Source organism: Podarcis melisellensis, assembly GCF_964234715.1.
Source record: "Podarcis melisellensis genome assembly, chromosome: 6".
In the NCBI taxonomy this organism is placed as follows: domain Eukaryota; kingdom Metazoa; phylum Chordata; class Lepidosauria; order Squamata; family Lacertidae; genus Podarcis; species Podarcis melisellensis.
In genome coordinates this window covers 60,985,721-61,009,914 of record NC_138538.1, presented here as the reverse complement: position 1 = coordinate 61,009,914, position 24,194 = coordinate 60,985,721, and the positions used below count along the sequence as shown (strand labels likewise).

Genomic DNA, 24,194 nt, shown 5'->3' with positions numbered 1-24,194 from the left:
GGTGTAACGAAAGCTTTGCACATGTGGCAGTGAGCATACTGTGCGTATCAAAATCTGTAGCTTTTGGATTGATGAGGACATGTGTAAAAAGTATAAAGCTGAGCAGCAGATGGATCAGGTGAACCAGAGCTGTTAAACCTAAGAGGCTGGCCAGAACACTTTCACCCTAATTCTTGGTACATCTCCTTCCCAACCTGCTTCAGATTTTCCGAGTTCACTGGCTTTCCCATCAATTCATCGGTATAAATTTATTCTTTTCCTTGGCTTATGCTCCCGAGTACCCTTTCTCCCCCTCCTTCCCCCCCAGGACACCCTAAGATTGCAATGCAGCTGCCCATGTGCGTTCCCTCTTTCCCTCGGTAACAGAAAAGAGTAAGGTCATTTCAAACTCTCTGTTGATGCACCATCGAAAAACTGCCCATGAAGAGGCTTAGCCTGCCCACTCAATAAAGGACTGATTTAGTAATTCTAACTGTTCTCACCTTTCTCAACTGCAATACCTGTTTCAGAGTTTGAAGTCTGAAAGATACACATAACCATCACTGTGGATGGCATACAGCATACAGCACAAGTGTAGGGTATACATTTCCAGGCTGTTTTTTCACACACACACACCAGTGTCAGGAGAGCCACAGCAGAGAGCAACATCAACAGAGGTTAGCTCTTTTGTCATGTGCCTCTGTTGTGCATTTGCAGCTGCGCTCCTTGCAAGGAGAGTCCACGTCAGTCCGTGTTACTGGATTCCTGTAAAGTCCACATGTATCAGAAAACAGTGCCTTCCACATGCACTCTCCACAGCGGTATTTCATGAAGTTTTGAGTTTGGAAAGTGAGACATGAAGATGACACAGTTGGGGGAAATGACCTAATGTTTGAAGACTCTACGCAATCTACTTCTGAGCTGAAATGAGAACTTGCTGAAACAAAGTTATGTCCAGTTATATCAAAAGGAACTGTTCCAAAGTGAACTCACAGACCCATACTTTATATACAGTTTATTCCACTAGAGGTTGTAATTTTATACATAGTATAAAGGGGATTCTGGTAGCACAAGCATCCTTACTTTACCATACTGCTTAAGAACCATTTTTTACATATTAAGTATTAGGTACCCTATCATTAAAACAATATCTAGAGATCTTGTAAAAAACCAAACCAAAACCCTACATATAAATGGATGTTTATCATAAGCACAGTGCAAGAACGTTTTCATAATATTTGAATCACAATGAACAAAATGCTGTGATTTAAAACTAATTGAAAATTATGATGGCCCATGTGGCACCCAGCAGATGATGCTAATCACTAAAGCAGTATTAATTCCAGATAAAGGTGACAAGGGGCTCATCATTAGGGTTCCAAAATAAACCTTTCACAATGGCCCAAAACTTTACAAAGCCTCCCATCTACCTCCCCATGGGTTGACCTATCCATTTAGTGAATGTGAAAAGGGTCAGAAACAACAGACCATTGGGCTGGAAAACAGCTGGTGCCCTTACACTCAGGGAAGGGCTTTTGATCCAGCAGACATCTGGCGCAATAGAATCCCACCACCACCAAATCATCCTTACACCATCTTATAGGTAAAGGTAATGGACCCCTGGGTGGTTAAGCCCAGTCAAAGGCGACTATGGGGTTGCGGCACTCATCTCACTTCAGACCAAGGGAGCCAGCGTTTGTCCACAGACAGCTTTCTGGGTCACGTGGCCAGTATGACTGAACCACTTCTGGCGCAATGGAACACAGTGACGAAGCCAGAGCACACGGAAATGCTATTTACCTTCCCGCCAGAGTGGTACCTATTTATCTACTTGCACTGGCATGCTTTCGAACTGCTAAGTTGGCAGGAGCTAGAACAGAGCAACGGGAGCTCATCCTGTCACGGGGATTCAAACCGGCGACCTTCTAATCGGCATGCCCAAGAGGCTCAGTGGTTTAGACCACAGCAGCACCCACGTCCCTATAACACCATCCTATACCCTGTTCTAGAGGGTTCCCCAACACACTAGAGCTAATTTCAGGGGTCACTAGGGCGGGGGGGGGGAGAGAGGGATTAGCAGAAATTGCTTCTCCTCTTCCTTCTCCAACCAGAGATGTCCACTGAATCACCATCCCTTCCACAAACATAAGGTCACCAAGTGAATTCAACCCATTATTGTTTTCTATTCCACCAGTTACGAATAGTGTTTAAACACTGCATTATCATTGTGCATGGAAGCAAATCCTGCCCAGGTCTGAGAATGAACAGGATGGAGTCTGGGGAGAGGATTCCTCAGTGCTTTAGCCAGGAGTCTTGATATCCCTCCTCCCCACGTTAAAATATATATTTATATATAAAAATACTGTGTTATAAACCATCTTCAAAGTGTACAAAATGACCATGGAAACCAAACCTCAATCATGTAAACAAATCAGCTCACAATTTCTTCATTTTCCCTTTATAGCATGGTGGTGGGGGAGCAGGAAGGGGAGGAGAATATCCCATTCAAAGGGGTGGCAAGTCTTCTTGAAAAGAACCACAACTTCACCAACACAAATAAAACATAGACTGCATTCATGGAGAGCATCTGATGCTTTTGTTTTTTATCTTCCTCTCCCTCAGAGTTCATGAATGTTTTGAGTTCAATAAATAGTACAAAAATAATCCTTTATTTAAAAAATCTTGAGATGCACTGTCCCAGGTCCCATACAGCAATTTGTAAGTGAAAGGAACGGTTTTTTTTCCTCTTAAAAAAAACCAACAACCCACAAAAAAGCCTCAACAAATGGAAACCTCGTGGCAATGTCTATTTCTGGAACTGGCACTTTCTTTGTTTCTGGCTGCAAAGATTTCTGTTCTTCCAGTTAAGGAAATAAACTCTCTCTCTCTTTCTCTCTCTCCTTTGTCTGAGCACACTCTTTTCTTGGCTCAGACCAACAGGGTTCAAAAGGCTCCGTTTACTGTATAAACCTTCCTTCCTGTGTTTGGAGGCCGAACATTCCTACTATTCCATTTTATTGAATGTTATGGCAGGTTCATTCATCATGCTAATTTCTCTTCCACTTCAGAGCCAACCTTACATTTTGGAAATGTAAAGTTTTCATGTGAAACGAGTCCAATGAGGTTAGTCAAAACCATGCCTCGTAACGGTATAAACGTCAAGTCTCCTCTCAGCTGCGTTTTTTCCCCTCCCAAGGCCAGAGGTCATTAGCATTCCGCATCTACAGTATGTACTGTGACCGCAGCCTGTAAGTGGTGACTGTGATGAAGTGCTGGGTGATGCAACCTGTAGTGGTGGAACTTGTGACTCAAGAGGGCAGCAGTCTGAGGAGGGGTATCCAGGTCTAAATCTTCATCATGATTTCCCACGTCTACACCAGCTGACAATGGGTCGTTATTGCAGGGAGGGTTTTCACTGTCTTCCTGAGGACTCATAGTACTGTAGCCTGGAAAATATAAAGCCATATTGGTAAGAAGCGATGACTGTATATAGGCAAACAACAACAACAAACTCAGAAATGTACACCACTAAAATAATGCACCCAAAATGCAGCAATCCTAAATGCCGCTTGGGTGTTGTTATTTATTATTTGTTAAATTTGTATGTCTCCCTGTACCCACAGGTCTCAGGGCGGCTCACAAGATACAAATCTCCATATAAGAACACAAAATACATAATCAAAATAAAACAAAAACAACCCAATAATCCCCTTGTTTGCTTTCCTCCATACTCTCCCAGGTTTTTGCCTCTATAAAGCCTTGCACTGAAATTCCTGGTTTTAATACATGATTCAAATATTCATTCAAAAAGGCAACTTTATAATTATACTGCTTTAACTTCTTTGTCCAAGGAGGTCAACAGACCACACTCATGTATGTTTGGGGAAGTATCCATGACAAATCAAATCGGTCTTCAGCCTGAGCAGAACCTGCCAGTTTTGTATGTCAACATAAGTTACCTCAGAGTGGACTCCTAGACAGTTGCTCTACAGAAGTGTGGACCTAAACTAGTCAGATGTCACCATAAAAGGAAGGAGGGAAAACAGCCATCACAAGTCCAGTAATCTTAAATATCTCCCTAACATGGCTACTCCATTTATCTTTTGTACTTAACCATTTGCAATGAAGTAAATGAAAACATGCCCAGAGCTACAGTACAGCAATACAAGGAACCTGTTTGGAGCCAGTATGATGTACTGAATCTCTCTTTGGATAGAAGACCCATCGTTGCCTGAGCAAATGCAATTTGTTCAATACCGTAACTCAGACACAATGGCATTATCTCTAAGAAAACAAAACCAAAATAAATAACAATTTAAGATCCCCTATGGGATCTCATTTGTGTTTCCTTTTATCTGCACTGATGCTTTGGGGCATTTATCTGCCTTTCAGTTACTGGCAACATTGATTGGAACCAGCACCATTAAAATCCACAGTTTGAGGGGATATTTCAGCTAATTTGTCTGGCTGCCCTTAAGTGAGCTTTTGAAGTCCGCTACAAAGAGAGAGAGAAAAGCCCTAAAGATGATAGGGGGGTAGAGAAGAAGTGGGTGAGCAATGTCAAATAACATTGCCACCCAAAAATATATGGAAATGTACACATACTCTGTAAATATGTGAACAGGCAATAAATAGTTTTTAATAACAGTACAATTTTTTAAAATAATAGTATTAGGCAAAGAAGGTGCAACATATAATAATAAATTTTATTTATATCCCGCCCTCCCCAGCCGAGGAGTTACAATAATCCAGTATGGAGGTGACCGTCGCGTGGATCACAGTGGCTACTTGTTAGAAGTCTTCAGATTTTGTACTGAAAAATTTAACTGAGTGCAGTATCTTACAAATAAACTTGGACAGTGTGACATTTTGCATAAATCACCAACAACAAAAACAGATTAATACACCCAGAATACAGCACTCCCCTGTGAAATATTTTTGTTATTACCAAAATCAGTGAGAAACAGTAATACACTCAACATGTAACAGTTCACTGGAATGAACTGGTCTTCTGCCTGCTTCCTAATAGTCCATGACCACAAAGCCACAAAAAGTGTTGCTAAATGGCCTGCTTACTCATTTATTTTTAAAAAGCTGTTTCTAGTTAAGCCAATCAGGCAAATATTTCCTCCAAAACTGTCAGCTTCTGATAGTCTCAAGGGCCACATAGAGGGGTCCGTAGGGTGGCACCAGGCAACCAAGCTTGAGATTTTCCCATCCCTGTTTTATGGCATCAATATTTTGGGTGATAAATGCAAGAAAGGCAAGGTTTATTTGCAACATTTGGTGACTGGGGGTGTCTTCCTGCTTGTGATTGTACTTAGGTAAAGGTAAAGGGGACCCCTGACCATTAGGTCCAGTCGTGGCCGACTCTGGGGTTGCGGCGCTCATCTCGCTTTATTGGCCGAGGGAGCCGGCGTACAGCATGACTAAGCCACTTCTGGCGAACCAGAGCAGTGCATGGAAACGCCGTTTACCTTCCCGCCAGAGCGGTACCTATTTATCTACTTGCACTTATGATGTGCTTTCGAACTGCTAGGTTGGCAGGAGCAGGGACCGAGCAATGGGAGCTCACCCCATCGCGGGGATTCGAACCGCCGACCTTCTGATCAGCAAGTCCTAGGTTCTGTGATTTAACCCACAGTGCCTCCTGCATCCATGATTGTACTTACTGTTATTCAATATATCACTCTCTCAAGTTGTTCTAGACTTGCTTCATTCTGCCTTGCTCCCCTTCAAACACAATACTACAATCTCCAACCCGTATTTAGTATTTTTGTTATGAAACAGCAGACACCTTAATATATCAGCATGCCTCTTTGGAACCATTTTTCACATACTGGGTTATGAAACACATCTCATTTTAAAGGGGAGTTATCTTTAGAAGAGCTAGTGGACACTATAAATTGTCTGAAGTAAGGAATTACAGAGATCTGTCTGGAAGGTGGACACTCTCTAATCTTGTGCCAGTCTCTCTGATTAAAAGGAAACAGGAGAAAGGGGAACGTCTGCCATGTAGATGCCCCAAGGATCCATTTCAGAGCAGCAAGCAGGATGAGAAACGCAGATGACATGTTTACAGTCATAAAACGAGGCATCCCAAGTTGGACACACCCAAAGTCACAAGCTATTGTTCAAGGTCCTTGACTACTTTATGTTGCTTCTGGTACACTAAACACACAGAATTTTTAGGGATAAACTTAAATACACGTTTGGGCATACACCTAAATAAAAAAAGCAAAAGTATTGTGGCAGATTTCACAAACTTATCATGGCAGAAGCATTTATGGACTACTGTCCAAAAGCAGCTTGCCAGGTGGGTCATAGCTGCCAGGCTACTTTTCCCAATCTGTTGCTCTTGCTTACGGAGGAGGTGGGGTGAGGAAATGGGGAGATCAGCATGGTGCAAACACACCAGCAGAGCTAATCTGGTGCTCATGCCAGCGCATTTGCACTGTGGTGACCTCGCCGCCACTTCGCCATTCCTTCTCTCCTTCCCAGTATGCAGAAATGGTCCATCTGCTAGGAATTTAGTGTAGTGGCTCCACCCCACATGGCAAACCGCTTGTACACTCTACTTCATTAGATGCATGAAGTTTTATTGTGAATTACAGGAACGTGTACATGTGTGTGAGGCGGGAATTGTAAACGGTGAGGTCAGAGGAAAATGAAAGGCAGAAAGTGCATGGACAGCGATAGTTTCATAACTGACAGTGGTCATTCACAAAACAGTAGTTGGTGATAACACAAGGAGTCTGTCTGAGCAACAGCTACTGTTTTGTGATTTAGCACTATTCATGATGTAATAATCACTGTCTCTGAACTTTCTGTGTTTCATTTCCTTCTGACTTCATTGTTTCCCATCACCCTCAACACCTTATGTGTATGTATACCTGTAACTCAGGGTCTGGCTGCGTACCTGTAACCAACTGAACCCACTGTAATATGGAAACACTCATGCAGTATAGTCCTCTCAAATACCTGTATTGCCTCAGAATACACACAGGGGACTAGCATTATACCTCCTATAGGATGTCAAATATACAACACAGGTTTACATTTCCCCCCCTTTCCCTTTACTGAACATGTTCTATATTTTAAAAAATGTGCTAAAAACATGTCTGTCTTTTAGCGTGACATTGCCATGTTTCCTCTTTCAAATTTTCAAATCTGATTTTGTCCACCAGGCACTGATAAAATGTGCCACATTCTTTTACCAGACTATTATTGCCACTGTCATTATTTACCACTTTTTGCCTTCAACCCGCAAGCACTGAAGAGGCATATGGATTCAAATACCTAGCAACAGTATATTGTTGCAAGCACAGAGATAGATGATATCTTTACCCTTGCTTGGTGGTGGGTAACTTTGGAGGTAAGTGAAAAGTGCTAGCACTCATGTGATACAGTCTTTCCCCATGAGTGTACCACCTTCATTTACTGGTTTCCCTTTTTAGGTTAGACTTCTTCCTGAAACACATACTTTCCAGGTAGATACAGATTATAGTTGGAGGAACACAATCAAATAAGCAAGTGCCTCTTGTGTGTTCTGAGATGAGTATTCTGAGTCTTAATCATCTCTTCATTTCATGTACCGCATGGAAATGTTGTCATCTAGAAACATCCAAGGACTCCAAGAAATAAAATACAAACACAGTCCTCTCCCTGTCCCCACATTTAGCAACATAACATATCCGTATTTATAGTAAAAGTGACACGAAGATACAGCTGACAACGCTGGCAGAAACACTCGCTAAACTTCTATTAATCCTCTTAGTGGACTCATCAACTTGATACAGGTTTGAAGACTTAGAAACAGCTGCTCACTCTTGCTAGCTATTTCTCATAGGTCAATTATGTGGCAAAACCCATAGCCCAGCAACAAAGGGAATGCTAGAAAACCCAAATGCTATCAGAATAAACATCTTCCCTACCTATAGCCATATATGGTTGTATAGAATCAATATATTTTCTTGTGTGTCGCATGTTCTTTGCTCAAATATAATGCACAGCAGGAAGCCAAGACAGCATTCAACTTTTTTTTTAACAAAAACCTAACACAAGCTTAATTTAACCCAGCAACCAGGAAGCCCATGTTGCTAGAAATTAAAGGCTGTTTTTATAAAACTTGTGCAGTTCATTTCAAACGACACAAAGGAATGAAGAGTTTCTCCTCTTTTCTGGAGAATTCAAAAGACGTCAGGACTAGCAGGAGGCGAAAGGGGGAGGGAGTGTGAGATTAGTGGTGTCCTGCGCCTCTTGGAATGCTGAGAGGTTATGTAATAATGCTGGTGCTATCCATATGATTAAGATACTGAGCACAGACTTAAGCTAAAGGATTCGTGTTGGAAGATCACCCTGACAAAAATAGCTTCCGTCGCTGGATAAAGTCTTGCCCTGGAATGGGAAAGTGTCAAAATTGTTTTCAAGTATGGAAGAAACGAGGAGCGGCGTTGGGAACGATCTGTTTGATGATTTGTCCGCAATGCTGCCAAGAGGCAGAAGTAAGATGAGCGCATAATACAGACGTCAGCAACTTCCAAAGTCTTACCATGATCGCTCTCTGTTCCTGAGCGTCCCCAGTAGCGGCGTCTACGTTCTGGGCTGTGCGCATGGCGCTCAATAACTGCTGCTATAAACCGGGTGTTGCTGACTAGAAGTGAGCCGAATAAGAAGGGGGGAGGAGGGAGAAAAAAGTTTACACTGAGCACACATTCTCAAATAAAGCATCCGTTTAGAAAAGATTTTATGAAAGAGATCATTATAAGGTTGCTGTGGAATTCCAATATTGACCAAACTCTCCCCTCCCTTTTAAAAATCTATTGTTGTACTTTATATGCCCAGTGGAATTCATAATAGGAGCCATCTTCAGCCTTCGTCTGAAAACATGAGGGTTAAAACTGTGTGGAGGGATGACGGCACATTGATCAAATTTCTGAATCTCACAACAAGGAGAGTAGCTGCTGGTTTTCTGTCGCAAGGTCAGCACTGTGTGTGCTTCATGACAAATCTGGAAGCAAATTATACCCACACCTGTCTTTAAGGCACCTTAAGTTACAGCGTTCGCTGCAAAAAATACCAGTGGCAGCTAAAACCTGGCAAGGCAACCACAGGAACCTGTAGAATAATAGCTGTGATTCAGTCTGCTACATTTATATCTATGTTTCAGGCTCCTTGAAAGCTAGCAAGTCTAATTTAGATTCTTGGCGTCTAGCATACCGTCAGTGAGGGCACAGAAATCAGCAAGTTAAGATCAACTGCGGTTCATGAGCTGTTTGAACTAAGGGCTGCATTTATATTTGCCAGATTGTGTAAGAACTTTGAAAGAATGTAAGGAGGCAGGAGGTGGAGTGATACAATGAACAGAATGTTGGCCCAGCTTCAAATCACTGTTCAGCCAGTGGGTGGCTTTAGGGCAAGTCAATAATTTTCTACTGTTGCCTCCAGTCTGTAAGCAGGCAAATACTGCAGTGTCACTTGCAGGGTTGATACGAGAATGATTGGGACCCAAAACCGTAAGGCACTTTTGTCATCCTGATGGTGATAAATGCTACGTGTTGGAAAGGCGTGCAGAAGAAACAGCACCGAGCCTCATCCCATAGTCTTCCCCACCTGCAACAACAGTGTGACTGCTTCATACTTACTGATTCCTCTGTCTTCGTGACTGTCGTCATCCCTCTCGTCCCTCTCATTCTCCAGGTTGGACATGCGGACTGACATTTCTACACACCATTACAAACACAGAATTGCAACTGTTAAGGGTGAAGATGTTGCATTAGCCTGCAAAAGTGCCCAGCTTTGGAAATGGCTGTGAGATGCCCCTTTTTTCCTGAGAACAAGAGATCTGAGGTCCAGAAGCCTCACAGCCAACCATTTTAATATTTTGGTTAAAACTAGGGACAGAAAGTACCAAAAGGGTACGTACCAATATTGAAAACAAGGGTGCAAACTTGCTAACCTCTTGCTTCCCTTTCTTGAGCCACTTCAACAACAGTTAGTCACAAACTATGGGTGACTTATTTTGACTTAATTACTACTGAAGCAGTTGCCTATTAAAATTGCTATCATGAAACTCAAATTTTTCAACAGCGCCCCTAAAAAATATATTGCTTATCATGCTCATTTGGTCAGTTGTGAGTGTGCTAGCATAACAACTGTTCATACTTGTCAGATAATGGGCTTCCTACAGTCTATGTTCAGAAGGCTCTGGTTATGCTCTTAAGTTTTTTATTGAATGGTGACTGTTTCTTAATTCCTGTGACTGCTTGTCCAGGACTAGCACACTGGCTGTCAACGTTCACGGGGCACACTATTTAGTTTAATTTTAGGAAACGGCATAATAAAATGAGGAATAATGCGCTTGTTTTTTCATTTCATAAAGAGAAATTCCCTAATACCGGATACCCTTTCTCATTTGTGTTTCTGGTATATGTCATCTTCTGTTCAGTTGGAATAGAAGAAAACCTCTAGGAAAAAAGAACTTCGGAAGCAGGAGACAACATAACGCACACATATTTATGCTGAAATCATTCACATCTGTAACGGTCAGGAGTCTAGAGGGGAATGTAGAATCCTAAACTCTAAGATGAGAAATTGTATTTTCAAGAGCCTAGAAAGAGGTGTGTTGCTATGTTTTTAGCTAGAACAGTCCAGCTTTAAATTCTGCATCCAGCAGAGGGCAGCAGGGCCCATTCTATGTCACAGCAGATAATGTGAAGTGAACATCCTGAGACGCATGATTACAATAAACCTTGGATTATCAGAAAAGTGCTAGGGCAACCCTCAAAGTAAGTTGTTTCAGCTGTTGTGGCCAGAAACTCTCTGAACAATTTGCATACTCTCTGCAACCCCCACCCTCCACAAAATAGTGGTGTTTTTGTTTTTAAAAAGTTCTTACCTTGTGCTGCAAGTGGGGACATGTGCTGGTGGCTTCTGCGGTGAATCTGATGACGATAGGCATAGACTGCCAGAACTAGCACCATTATGCATCCCATAATACCTCCAGCAACAGGACCAACTGGAGCACTTTTAATCATATTTAAAGCTATCACCTCGTCTCCTTTATTTCAGAGGGGGAGAGAGGGAAAATAAAGCTTATGTAAATGCTTTGCAAAAAGTTCAAACCACCCGAATCGTAAATTAGAAGCAAAAGAGAAAGTCACAACAATTACTGTATAATACAGTCGTACCTTGGTTGACGAATGCATTAGCAGTCAGACGTTTTGGCTCCCGAACGCCGCAAACTCGGAAGTGAGTGTTCCAGTTTGCGAATGTTCTTTTGGAAGCCGGACATCCGCGGGGCTTCTGTGGCCTCCAATTGGCTGCAGGAAGCTCCTGCAGCCAATGGGAAGCTGCGCCTTGGAAGTCAAACGTTCTGGAAGTCAAACGTACTTCCGGAAAAGCTTCTGTTTGACTTCCAAGGTACGACTGTACTGATTGCACAAACTCCCAAAATTAAAATGTATCAGCCTTTAAAGGGACACACTGTAAGAATACAAATCTGTTGACTATTCTAGGTAACACGCACACAAGAGCGATATGCTGGAAGATTGGTACGAATGAATGCAAAATTCCCTGTTCACATTTGTTTGATTTTTTTTTCTTAAAATATTTCCATACTGCCATATCATAAGATGTATCAAGGCGTTGTATAGTATAAATCATAAAGCATCATTTTAAATATGTAAAAAAATAATACAGATATTCATCCAGGTGACTGACCAATCAAAAATAAATAGGTGCAAAGGCCCATCAGCACAAAAAAGATGCCTGGAAGTCAAGTGAGGATGCTTGCCAAATCTCTGCTTCAAGAGTGTTCCACTGTATAAGACACTAAATGTCCAAATTATCGTTGAGGCCAAGTTGGTCTCTATAACATGGGGAGCCACTAACAGCTCTCCTTTGGATGAGCTCTGTGATCATACATAAAAAGTTTCAGGTGGCTTTTCAGGGTATCCTGGGCCCAATTGTGCAGGGCTTTGTCAACAACGTTGTCCTCAAAGTGTCTGGCAAGCTGCTCACAGGTAGTCACCATGCACTCCAGGGATCCATCACCTAAATCTGGGGTAATGAGTCTCTGGACCACATGAAACAATTCTGCCAACGGACACCTTGAGGATGCAATGCTTGCAATACAGTATGGGTTGTTTCCTGCCTTCACTGCCATGTGATTATGTGTCCTAAACACATCCTTTGTCCACTTTGGAAAGAGATTTCCACCACTTGCACCCCAGTGATTGCCCAGCCTGCTTCATCAACCACAGCTTCTCAGAGTACCAGGGAGCAATGTGATCAACAAACACGCCGACAATGGCACTTCATCTTACAGTGTGCAATGGCTGAAAATGCTGTATTTTAATGCAGGGGAAAGCCCCAAGATACTCTGTCGCAAGGATGTCCCAAGAGACTTGTACCATCTGTCCAGGTTTGACTTTATGACAGATGTGAATACATTAAATACATTGATGTTTGTCCACCATGACCATCCTTACCAATGGCTCCCATGTCATCCACGTAAGGGCTTTTGGCACCCACAATTCCACCAAAGCATTCCTTCTGAGGAGCGCAGTAGGATCTATCTAAATGGGTCTTTCCATCGCTGTCTACCATGCACCACTCACAGTCCAAGACACCAAAGCAATCCCTGGAAGACAAGGAAATGGCAGGGAGGATTATTAGAACTCTGCTGTCCCAAATCTCAGAAAACATACTACTGAAACTGTTCTCCACCCCCCAAAGTTAAAGGCGTAATTTTCCTTAAAAGTGAAGCAAGACCATTTTGCGCTAAGCTTGTATAAGGCCACCTCCCCTCATTTCCCAGTGTCGCTGATTTTAAGTCAAGGACAGTTTTGTGACAAGGCCCACTATAAAATTCAATCATGGTTTGCTGTTACCACACTACAGGTGTTTTATTTTAGATTCACTCGTTCTTGTGTGTGTGTATGGAAAACCCACGAACTTCACCTGCTCTCCATCCTTTGATTGCACCGTGTATTAATACATTGAGGAAGAGCATCTTGTAGACTGGGATCAACTGCAATAAATGTCATAGGTTCTTGATGGACTTCACAACTTGGATTTCTAAAGTTTGGGAAAAGCACAGGGGGGGAAATCAGTTACTAAGAGTTATGAGAAAATGTACCCTGATTTAGAACGTATAGTACGCTGTGCACCTATCAGCAAATATAACCCACCGAAAGAAATCATTATTGTGCTAGTTACCTGCTTTCTGCGTTGGTAAGGTTGCCAGTACACTCATTAACCTCTAGGGGGCACTCGCAAGGACATTCACATTCGTTCTGCTCCATTCTTCAGGAAGGAAAGAAAGAACAAACAAACAAACAAACGAGACAATGCTTATTAGAATCACATTTATTTCTAAATATCAGAAAGAGAGAGAGAGAGAGAGAGAGAGAGAGAGAGAGAGAGAGAGAGAGAGAGAGAGAAAGAAAGAAAGATGTCTGCGAGTCTCTTATCCTGGGTCAAATCTCTCTTTCACATGCACACTTTAACCCTGAAAGTCCACTTGGGCAAAGATGTCATATACAGTGGTACTTCGGGTTACAGACGCTTCAGGTTACAGGCTCCGCTCACCCAGAAATAGTACCTCAGGTTAAGAACTTTGCTTCAGGATGAGAACAGAAATCGTGCGTCGGTGACGCGGCAGCAGCGGGAGGCTCCAGAAGCGGGAGGCTCCATTAGCTAAAGTGGTACCTCAGGTTAAGAACAGTTTCGGGTTAAGAACAGACCTACAAAACGAATTAAGTTCTTAACCCAAGGTACCACTGTACCTTGAATATCTCATAGTTTCAGTGCACTCTGTGTTGTACTGAGCATATTGCCTTTGCAACTGCAGGACAAAGGGCCCTGCTGACTCAGATCAAAGGGCTATCCAGACCAGCATTCTGCTTCCCACAGTGGCCAACCAGATGCCCAAAACCCTTCTCCATCTGTTGTTTCCCGTGGGCTGGTATCCTAAACTCTGCTGACTCTGATTCTGGAGGAAGCACTCCGTCAACTTGACTAATAAGGATATCCCCCATGAATTTGCCTAATTTCCTCTTAAAGCCACGCAAGTTGGTGGCTGTTAATTACATTTTGCGGTAGTAAATTCCAGAATTTTATTGTGTGCTGAATGAAAAACTACTTCCTTTTCTCTGTCCTGAATCTTCCACCAATCGCAATCATTAGATAACCCAGGTTCTGGTATTACGTGTGTGTGTGTGTGTGTGTGTGTGTGTGTGTGAGAGAGAGAGAGAGAGAGAGAGAGAGAGAGAGAGAGAGAGAGAGAGAGAGAGAGAGATTAGAAAGCCTCTAGACAAATAAGGGAAATTTATAAAATTATGCTTCATGTGGAAAACAGTACTTCCACATGAGGCACAAGGTCAGAAATTTCAATTAATACTCCTCCTTATTTGCCTTCTTCTAAAGCAGCTCCAAATGTTTCTGCCTAGGAAAGGCCCTTAATTATTTTGGTTGCCCTTTTCTGCACCTTTTCCAGCTATCCAGTTACCATTTTTTAGTTGTGGCAACTAGATCTGTACACAGTATTCCAAGTGTGGTTGCAGCAGAGGTTATAGATAATCTGGATGCATGAGGCAAAATCTAGCTGTTAAGTGAAGATTCAAAACACAACAGCTATTAAATGATAGATACAAATAAATAAAACGTTCATCAACCCTCAGAAACACATAAAGTTTTACGCTGAATGAGCATTTTCCTCTGAGTTAAACTGAACTGAGTTAGCCGGGTAGGTTAATTCACATAGGTAATGTGCACAAGACTGAAGAATACTAACAACCAGTTTTGTTCAAGAGAGCTTTTAACATGGCTGTTGGCTGCGGCAAGGATTTCTGTAGTGCAAAAATGGAAAGCATCACTTATTATTATGGTACAAAACTGTATGGAACTTAGCAAGTAACTCACAATCTGAAAGTCTCCAGTGGATCTGAAATCCAGAACACTTCTGGCAGGATTTCAGTAATGCTTGTAATGTACAAAAAACTATGGTAAAAACGGATTATTTTTTAAAAATAGAGAAAATAAGGGAAGCAGTTGAAAAAAGATTGATAATGGAAACCACGGAAGGGCGAAGGGGAGTCAAAGGATTCAGGAAATCCTAAATGATGATGATGATGATGTTTAATGTTTGAATTTAAATTTGCAATGTAAAACTCAATAAAAATATATTTTAAAAAAGAAAAGAAATCCAGAACACTTCTACCCCATTGGTGGAATTTTATTTCATATGCTGCTACTACAATGGATACATATAATTCTTTCTATAATTACCAATGTGTGAAATTTTGTCATGACAATGATGCCTTATACACTGTTATTACTTATCTGTGTATTACCCATGTGGTTTGTTCTGTGCCTTTGTGTGTGTGTGTGTGTGTGTGTGTGTGTGTTTTGTGTCTTTTGTAACAATACACTCTCTCTAACAATACTAATGAAAGAGTCTGGATACTCAGAAGGTATCAGGGACAGGTAAGAATTCATAGGCACTAAGGAAGCTACACTTATGTAGAACCAAACTCTGCTTCATATTAAGAGGCAAATCTCATTCCTAAAAGATCACAGTGCTGACTAAAAGACTACTCCCAAATTCCTCCGGAGTGTGCAAATATGTAGCAGTAAAGGGGAAAGCCTGGTTTCTTCCACAAGCAGCTGAGCCTTTCCCAGCAGGAAGCAGAGCTCAGATATGCCAATCCAGTGGCTACCTGCCCAGCAGGCAAGATTAAGTAGATGGCATTCCTGTTCCTTTGATGCAACAGGTGGGAATTCTACCTCCACAGTCAATATGACTAGGCTGCAGCTTTCGATGCTTGGGCAGGTACAACAGTAAAGGTGCCATCATTTCTTAAATACATAGTTAGAGGGAATAGTAGCCACTGTTACTCTGGAAGGAAAAGGGAGACACAGCAACCAGGTATCCAGGGATACTTTCGCTTGTGTTTCAACAGATGCCTCAAACATGAGGCACTTCAAGTATTACAGTGCACAAAAATAAGAAGTGTGCAAAGCTTTTTACATAAACAAGATTTAAAATACTCCTCTGCAATTCACACATGGTTCATTCAATGACTTTTTTTCTTTAATGCACATTAGCTAAGGCCTCCACTTTGGATAAATCTAATCCAATCACTACAGCGGATGTAAAAAAAAAAAATTCTCTTACCTGTGACAGTTCAGACAGAGCCTATCTACCATACTGCAGGCACAGAAGGCAAGCGAGTCACACGTTTCATTTACGATTCCAACAAAGGCATTGGTTCCAGGTATCCTTGTCAGCCTGTATTTGGAACAGTGGCTGCCATGCACGAGATTTGTCAGATCACCCTAAAGGAGAGGAAAACGCATCAGACATATGGCAGGGAACATGTCTCCTGGTGAGGTGAAGTGTTACTACTACCACAAATGTTTCTGAAACAAAAAAGTCACCCTGCAATGAAAACCTACAGGGTTCCCTCTACTTAGGGTTGCGTAGTTCTTGTTACTGGCGCAGGAAAAGTGCTACCAACACACAAAGCCCCCTTCATATGCCTCAAAGGGGTTGTTAAGGGATACACTTCTTGAAGATTTCCTCACTCACCAATAAATACCGGTTAGTAAAGAAGACACCTGGAGTGTCTTCCTTTACTTCTTATAGAAAGGTTAAACAGGAGGTGGAAACAGAATCCACAATATCAAAATCTTTGTTTTCTGAGTACAGTGGTACCTCGGGTTACAGACGCTTCAGGTTACAGACTCCGCTAACCCAGAAATAGTACCTTGGGTTAAGAACTTTGCTTCAGGGTGAGAACAGAAATCACGCAGCGGTGGCCCCATTAGCTAAAGTGGTGCTTCAGGTTAAGAACAGTTTCAGGTTAAGAATGGACCTCCAGAACGAATTAAGTTCTTAACCCGAGGTATCCCTGTATTCATTTTAACCCTGTTGATTCCTACCCCCACCCCCCGTGAACTAAGTTTATACTATTTCCTCAGTTATCATGAAAGATTTAAAAGTATCCACTCATCACCAAACTAGTTATCAGAACCCACCATCCATTTTAATCATTTAAAAAAGGGTTATTATAAGCAAAACCAAATTATGCAGTTTCTTTTTGAGAGCTGGGTTCAGTGGTGGCTGGACCTTGAGGGGTGACCAAGGGGGCACTGGAGGCTGGACCAGTTTGGTCTGGTTTTCTCCTCAACCTGCTTCTTTGCAAAGTTACTGTGGACGTTTAAGCCGTGAATCTAACTGAACTCAACACTGTGAGGGAGGTTAGGCTGAGAGACTCCTCCTCCTCCTCAAGTTCAACCCCGCCCTGCCCCCGCCAACCTAGAGGACAAGGATGATGGTTGGACCTGCTAGCCACAGTGATGCTTCTGACTGACTGTACTGTTCACAACTGTGATTGGCTAGTGGAGTTTATGGACAGGAATTATGGGAAGTTAATGAATATGAGTGTGTGCAGGAGGGGAGACAGCTTTGGATTTTGGGGTGAACACAAAAAGGTACTGTTCCTGAGTAACCAGCCACCTCTGTTCTGTTTTTTTTTTTGTGTGTGTGTGTTTCAAGTTTATGTGAAGCTACTGTAAAATTACAATACCCCCCCCCCAGCCTCCCCAAATTGGTTGGAACAGAACAGCACACGGGGAGATGATAGGGGAGATCGCTCCTTTGGACAAGTAGCAACACTTGTGCCAATAGAACTGTCACTGTCACAGTAGTGTGGTATTGAATTCCACTCATGGTATTTTACTATTATCCAGCTGCAAGAAAACAAACTGCCAAACAAAAACACACATACATCTCCCCTCCCACACGCCACACATACCGTCAGGCTGGTATTAAATTTATAAAACCTCTGGACTGTTCTGTCACTGAAACTGTTACAAAGGTTTTTCTTCACAAAGTTTGGATGGTTTAGAATATCATTTGCCACCAGAGGTTCCTGCACATAAAAAGTAAAGATTTTATTTTATTTTACAAAGCAACAGCAGTTGCTAAATTAACATTTATATCCCTCTAGATAGATGATAGATTGATTGACAGAGATAAGTACAATGACTTAGCCAAACCTTGTGTGTAATGTGTTGTTGTTCTACTGGAGCATGGCCTTTGGGGTCAATAAGAGTAGGGTGTGCCACAAGATATCCTCTGTCCTCCATAATAAAGCACCTGCCCAACAGGGTACAATAAAATGAAACCTAGGTCAGAATACCTATAAAAGTACATTTAGCATGTTGTATGTTGAGAGCAATTTTGCAGAAACAGCTGTGGAGACAAATACAAATCACAGACTTTGGTACGATGTGCATTCTGCACATTTCTGTTTGTTCACTGAAGCAGAGACTTTGTAGTCTTGCATGTCTGAAAATCATGAAAATCTGTCACGAAATATATGCAGCTAAATGGTAAGCGAAGTTTCTGAAGCCACTGGAAATTCAGTGCCCTACACTGCTTCTCCCCCATCACCACAACTAACACAAGCAAAATAAACAAATACATGAAAATGAGCTTAACTTTCATAACATACAGGTCACCAAAAATCTACTTTTCGCTGGTGTTTGGATTATAATGGTACAGAGTTTTAAATTTTCAAGAGCATTGCCCACAGAACTCTGCTTTTTGAGACTTTTGAGGGACCATTCTGAAGGTATTTAAGAGCCAGGTGTTGATAGCTAGTAGCCAGGACCCAAAGGTAATCAGAAACCATGGGCAACAAGAGAGTAGAGTCAGAGAAAATGTCAGGAGTCAAGACCAAGAAGTAATCAGGATTGGAGAGCAAACCAGAAGGCAGGAGTAGAGAATGAGTCAAGATATGAATGGGCCTTCTGGGTGTGAACACAACGCTTTCCCCCCACCTTTGTGCAAGGGAATGAACAACTCAGGAAATTTTCTATTAGCTATAGTCTTCTGTTTCATCCAAAGAGACAAACCATGGTTAACAGCTTCAGAACATGCCAGGATATTAAGCTATGATTTGGCTTAATATCCTGTTTTAATTCCTCAGTATGGATGAAACAGGAAACTGCAGTTAATTGAAGTCTTCCTACCTTTTTTGCTGGCTCACATGAAGGGAGCAGCAAAGAAGCTGGGCACAAAAGGCTCATTCCTATCTCCTTTTATTAAGCAACTACAACTGTCCAAACACAATTTCTCTGATGGAGAGACCAGGTGTTTGGATACTTAACTTAGCATAATCTAAGATAGCAGCCAAAAAACAATAGGAGAGTGTTTGGGTGATCACATGTTGACTTAAGAAACCGCCAAACAAACCAGGAAATCTCCAATTAACTAGCTTTTTTCTGTTTTGTCCAAGCTTAGAGACAAGGGTTAACATCTTTGGTGCAGGTCAACAATATTAAGCTGTTTGAAGATAGTTTAATGTCATATATTAGATAACGAAGTTAGTGGTTTATGAAAGCACTTGTCACTGTTAACCAATTAATCTCTGTGGTGCTCTGCATTCTATCTTCCCGCTACTACAGATTAAAATGGTTACTTTTTGTAGCAATTCAGCGGTTAAGAGCTTCACACATTCAACATGATTCTGCTTCTAGATTTCAACAGATTTGACAAGGATAATGAATTTAAGGTTGCAATGCAATGTGTTGGTTTTTTTAAAAAAGTGTTGAGTGAGAGACTTTATTGAACAGAATTCTAAAACAGGTAAAACATTGTGAAATATGCAACTAACACACATTTACCTTATTTTATTCCCTTCATCTTGGTTGCAAACAGGTAGCAGGTCCATTAGAACCTTGTAGAAATACCTCAGAGTGAAATCAATGCCCATCACAGCAACCGAATGGCCTGAAGACTTTTGTGAACTACAACAATAAAGAGGGGTGGAAAAGTCTTGAGAAACACGCTATCAAAAAAATAACCAAAACATTTTATATTTTATAGTTGTCATGGACATGTCAAATGAAAAGCAGACTATGGATTCTGAATCGGTGAGGAATCAGCCTGCTCCATGAGCTCATGAACAATGATAATGGCCTCTCACTAGATCACAGAGACAACCAATTCCCCCCTCAGAGTTAGGTAAAATACTTAACAGAAAGAGCAACTAACATACATATCTCAGGTAAATACACATGGTGGTAAACAATTCTACTCTATGAAATACCACAATTTTCAATGGGCAAAAACAGTAAACTTGCACGTTAGGGTAAGGAAGTAGTGCATTTGTAGGTGACGCGATTAAGGGTCAGGTCTTTGTTTTTGCCCATTTCCTTCCAATTTTGACAGAAAACAATATCAGATATGAGAAAGCCATGAGGAACTTAAGTTTCTCGAGAATTGTGAACTTGAATCTCATTGGTCCATACCTGACTTTTTAAAAAAGACTTTAGCAAATTAAAATTTTGCACCTCCTATCACTTCCATCCTACAACATGCTTGGAAAGTGTAAGAGCAGCATAATAAATGACCAAAAGTAAAGTATGACACCATTCTCATTGTGATGTTCAGCACCTTAACAAATCATACTGTTGAGTTCCACATTCATAAAGCTGGATTAAGATTCCTGCGAATCATGACTAATGTAACTCAGAATCTTCCATATCATTGATAAATATAAAAGTAGATAAATGCAAGTCAAGTAAGTAGGCAAGTAAGCTGATATGTCTCTTAATTGAACTTTCTAGAAGATTCTGATTGTTGAACTGCATAAATGTATGCATATGTTTAAAACACTTCCGCTCTTACTGGACAAGGAGTTACGAAAGCGAGCCAGGTGCAATTAACTTAATGAAAATTCTTGTGAGAATGGGCCATGCCTAAACGTTAACAGAGGAAACACCATTTTGTATCTATCTGGCAGCTAAGTCCAGAGGGTGAGGCAGCAACACTCAAAATCTGAACCACAATTTAGTTTGTATTCTTTGGCAGTATACAATGAACTGGAGCATTTCAGCATTCTTTGCATCTGAAAGTCACACACCAATTGTTTATAACATGTTGTTTTGCTTCAAAATACGATCTGTACCGAAACATTCTCCTTACGAAAGCACAGCGGAGCCACTACGTTAAAGTACCAAGGACACATAACAATCAGTCATAAAAATTTTTTTTTGGTCTTTTTAATAATACCAGTGCTGGTTTTCATTAAAATACAGCAGTGCTAGATCAACTTTTTAAAAATCCTGAATGGTAAACAAAAAACCAACAACAAATCCCTTGGCTCATCACAGGCCTGCAGGTCCCCTGAAGCATTGCAGAAGCTACAGAAATACTTCTGCCTTCTGTGGATAGATGCTGTTTAAAGGATCAGATTCCTTTCAGCTTCTGGGGAACTGCGTGGCCTTCAGACCTTCTGCTTATTAAAATTCTTCACAGCTTTTCACTTATCCTTCCATCATGAGAAAGGGAATATGAATTCCCTGTAAAGATGTTAAAATTCCAAGAAGCTGAAAGGTCATTTCCCCCCCATTAGAGTTTTCTTCTAATTCCCATTTGAAAGGTTTAGGTTTAAAATGAATATGGACACAGCGTGACCCACCATCTAGGTCAGAAAACTTGGACTTCAGCCTAAAATAAATCAGCTTACATTGAAGTGTTCCGACTTAACTGCTTTGTGGATAAATTACGTTTTCTGAAAATACATTTTTATTCATTTTTTCTTGTAGCAGAAAAAATGTATGATTAATAAGAGCTGGGATGCAATAGTTACTTCATTGCTTATTGTTAAAAATCCATGAAATTAGCCCCTTTACTGCAAACTAATCCTTTCAGAAAGTATAATTTACCCACAAACCAGTTAAGTCGGAACACTTCAACGTAAGCAGGTTTCATGCTATAGTGTAAACTTGGATGTAATACTGTGCACCAAATGATCCGGCCCTGGATGAAACCAAGCAGCCTTTGAAATGGATAATAGAGCCGCACGGCAAAATTAGTATGGAGAGAAGCAGCTTGTCGATGGACAAACATTTCTCCCAAAGGGACCACTCCATCTGCGACCTCTTGATCTTTGTGTTAAGCATGAACCTCTAGATGAGGCACGCCGGGAATATGAAATTCATATCCACGGGGGATTTGTTACACTGCCAGCTGAATATACATTTCGGTTTCTTGGCCCTCTGTTGGTTGCAAAGATTCCCACCTGTTTAGGCACAACCAGCATCTTTCTGGATTTTGTAGGCACACCATCCTATGCTAACTGTGCTGCTGTTCATTCCAGCCAGCTTTTAAAAAACAGTTATGGGAACACTCCAGCATGGGTCCAGGATGGACAGAATAAGACCTAAAGATCCTGGAGAATCAAGATCACAGGCTAGTCTTCTCAGTTTCTTCCCACTTCAGCGGTACCCACTGCCCACGTGACAGTACTGCATTTATAACCCATCTTTCCTCCATGGAACTCAAGGTGGTATGTGTGGTTCTCCATCCCCATTTTACCTTCTCAATAACCCTGTGAGCTTAAGCTTTAAGGCAACTGTTACTGTCTGCACTTTGTGTGCGATATTTACTTCCGATCTCATTATTTACCCTCCCGGCCCCCTGTTCTACAATCACATGGATACATATCTGCCAGCTGATGATCACACTCCATGCATCTGATGAAGTGGTCTCCAGCTCATGAAAGTTTATGCCACAAATAATGTGTTGGGTTTTTAAGGTGCTACTCCTAGGAGGTTAAGCTAGGGTGAGAAATAAGTTTTTAAATGTAATTTTTGTTGAGTTTCAGAGCAAACACCAAAAAAATATACAGAACAAAACCATGCTGTATTCAGAAGTCAAAACAGGATGAGAAATAGTGACTGGTCCAAGGAGACCCAGGGAGTTAAGTGGGGATCATTCCAGTCTGAGATTCTAACCATGATGCCAAACTGGCTCTCACATTATCCCTTTACATGTGACAAATGGGGGAGGGGGAGAGAGAAATGGGTCTCAAATTCTAGCCCATGATCAGATCTACTTCCCAGTAGTCTGAGAACGACTGACCAGCCACATGTAGTATGTGAACCATAAATTTCAAATAAGAAACAAACATTGTGCCAAGCACCTCCACCACTCCTTAAAGAACCCTGATTGTGTGGAACTGCCCTAGGTTAATTCAGTGCATCTTTTAGCATTCCACTACCTGAATTAAATACTGCCAATTTGCCAATATGCCCTCTCATTCTCTTCATCCAATGTGTCAATTATTCTGTTTTTCAATATTACCCCCACCCCAACAATGAGGAAGTGGGGTCCCCCCCTTTTTAATGGAAGCTGGGGAATCTTACTTTATCAGAACAAAAACCCTCTAACACAAGAAAAATAAAATTTTGAGGACAGCCAACATTAGCTGGGCGCAATCATGATAATTTAAACTGGAGACAGTATGGTCATTTGGTATGTGTTGTGTATGTTAAAGCTTAAAAGATGCAGAAGTAGTGAGAGCCGCTGTGAATAAATGATAACATCTTGCCCATATGTGGAGGTCTGCTGATACCCCTATTTTGCTCCTCAGCTCAAGACTACATATTGTTGCCTTAGCAACTGACACATCAAAGGGCCATAAAACACAGTCTCCGAGAGCCTATACTGGCATATTTTTCACAATAATATTTAGAAGGTGGGGGGGGGGACCATCTCCCTGTTCTCAGAAATCTGGTACCATTTTCCCACCTGTACTATATATTTTGTTTGTTTGTTTATGTACGTATTTATAATCCACACTTTTATGAAAAACATTTCAAGGGGGAGTATAATATATGAGAATAAAATCAGTAAAAGCTTCAAGATATCCTTTTGAGCTCCATGCAATCCCTTTTTGTTTTAACAACCTCGAGGCATCATCTGCAAACTTGGCCACCTTACTGCTGCCCCCTAAGCCCATATCATTTGTGAACACATGAATTTGATCCACAATATTTTTTACACCCTTTCCATTGGGAGAGCTGTCCATTTATTCCTATTCTCTGCTTCCTGTTTCTGAACCAGTTACTGATTCATAAGCAGGGGTGCCCAATTGAACAAAATATTGGGAGGGAGGGGTGAGGTAAGCCCCACCCCGCATAATCAGCCATAAGACGTGGCACACACATACCATAGCTGTAAACCTTCCCTTTTTTTGCAGGAAATTCCCTTATCCAGCGCCATTTCCCGCTGCTTCCCGCTACTATGCAGGATTGTTAGATATCCCGTAGACTGTCCCCGGGATAGGTGAGGCTGCTGATCCCTTATTTTCAAGGCTGCTAAACCCTTATTTTCAAATCTGAAAGTTGACAGC

The 24,194-nt window shown here is 41.5% G+C and overlaps 1 protein-coding gene across 1 annotated transcript in view; it reads right to left on the bottom strand.

Annotated features, from left to right (window-relative positions):
• Positions 1-979: 979 nt before the first annotated feature.
• Positions 980-24,194, bottom strand: part of CACHD1 (cache domain containing 1) — a 126,791-nt gene continuing 103,576 nt past the window's right edge. The window contains exons 17-27 of the mRNA XM_081915696.1: positions 19,678-19,800; positions 18,046-18,145; positions 17,802-17,918; positions 16,160-16,320; positions 13,201-13,287; positions 12,943-13,059; positions 12,471-12,622; positions 10,877-11,038; positions 9,624-9,701; positions 8,531-8,632; positions 980-3,425 (exon numbers count right to left, since the gene is read on the bottom strand). Coding sequence (XP_081771822.1) covers positions 3,187-3,425; positions 8,531-8,632; positions 9,624-9,701; positions 10,877-11,038; positions 12,471-12,622; positions 12,943-13,059; positions 13,201-13,287; positions 16,160-16,320; positions 17,802-17,918; positions 18,046-18,145; positions 19,678-19,800 — 1,438 coding nt within the window. The 3' untranslated portion in view covers positions 980-3,186. The remainder of the gene's footprint in view (positions 3,426-8,530; positions 8,633-9,623; positions 9,702-10,876; positions 11,039-12,470; positions 12,623-12,942; positions 13,060-13,200; positions 13,288-16,159; positions 16,321-17,801; positions 17,919-18,045; positions 18,146-19,677; positions 19,801-24,194) is intronic.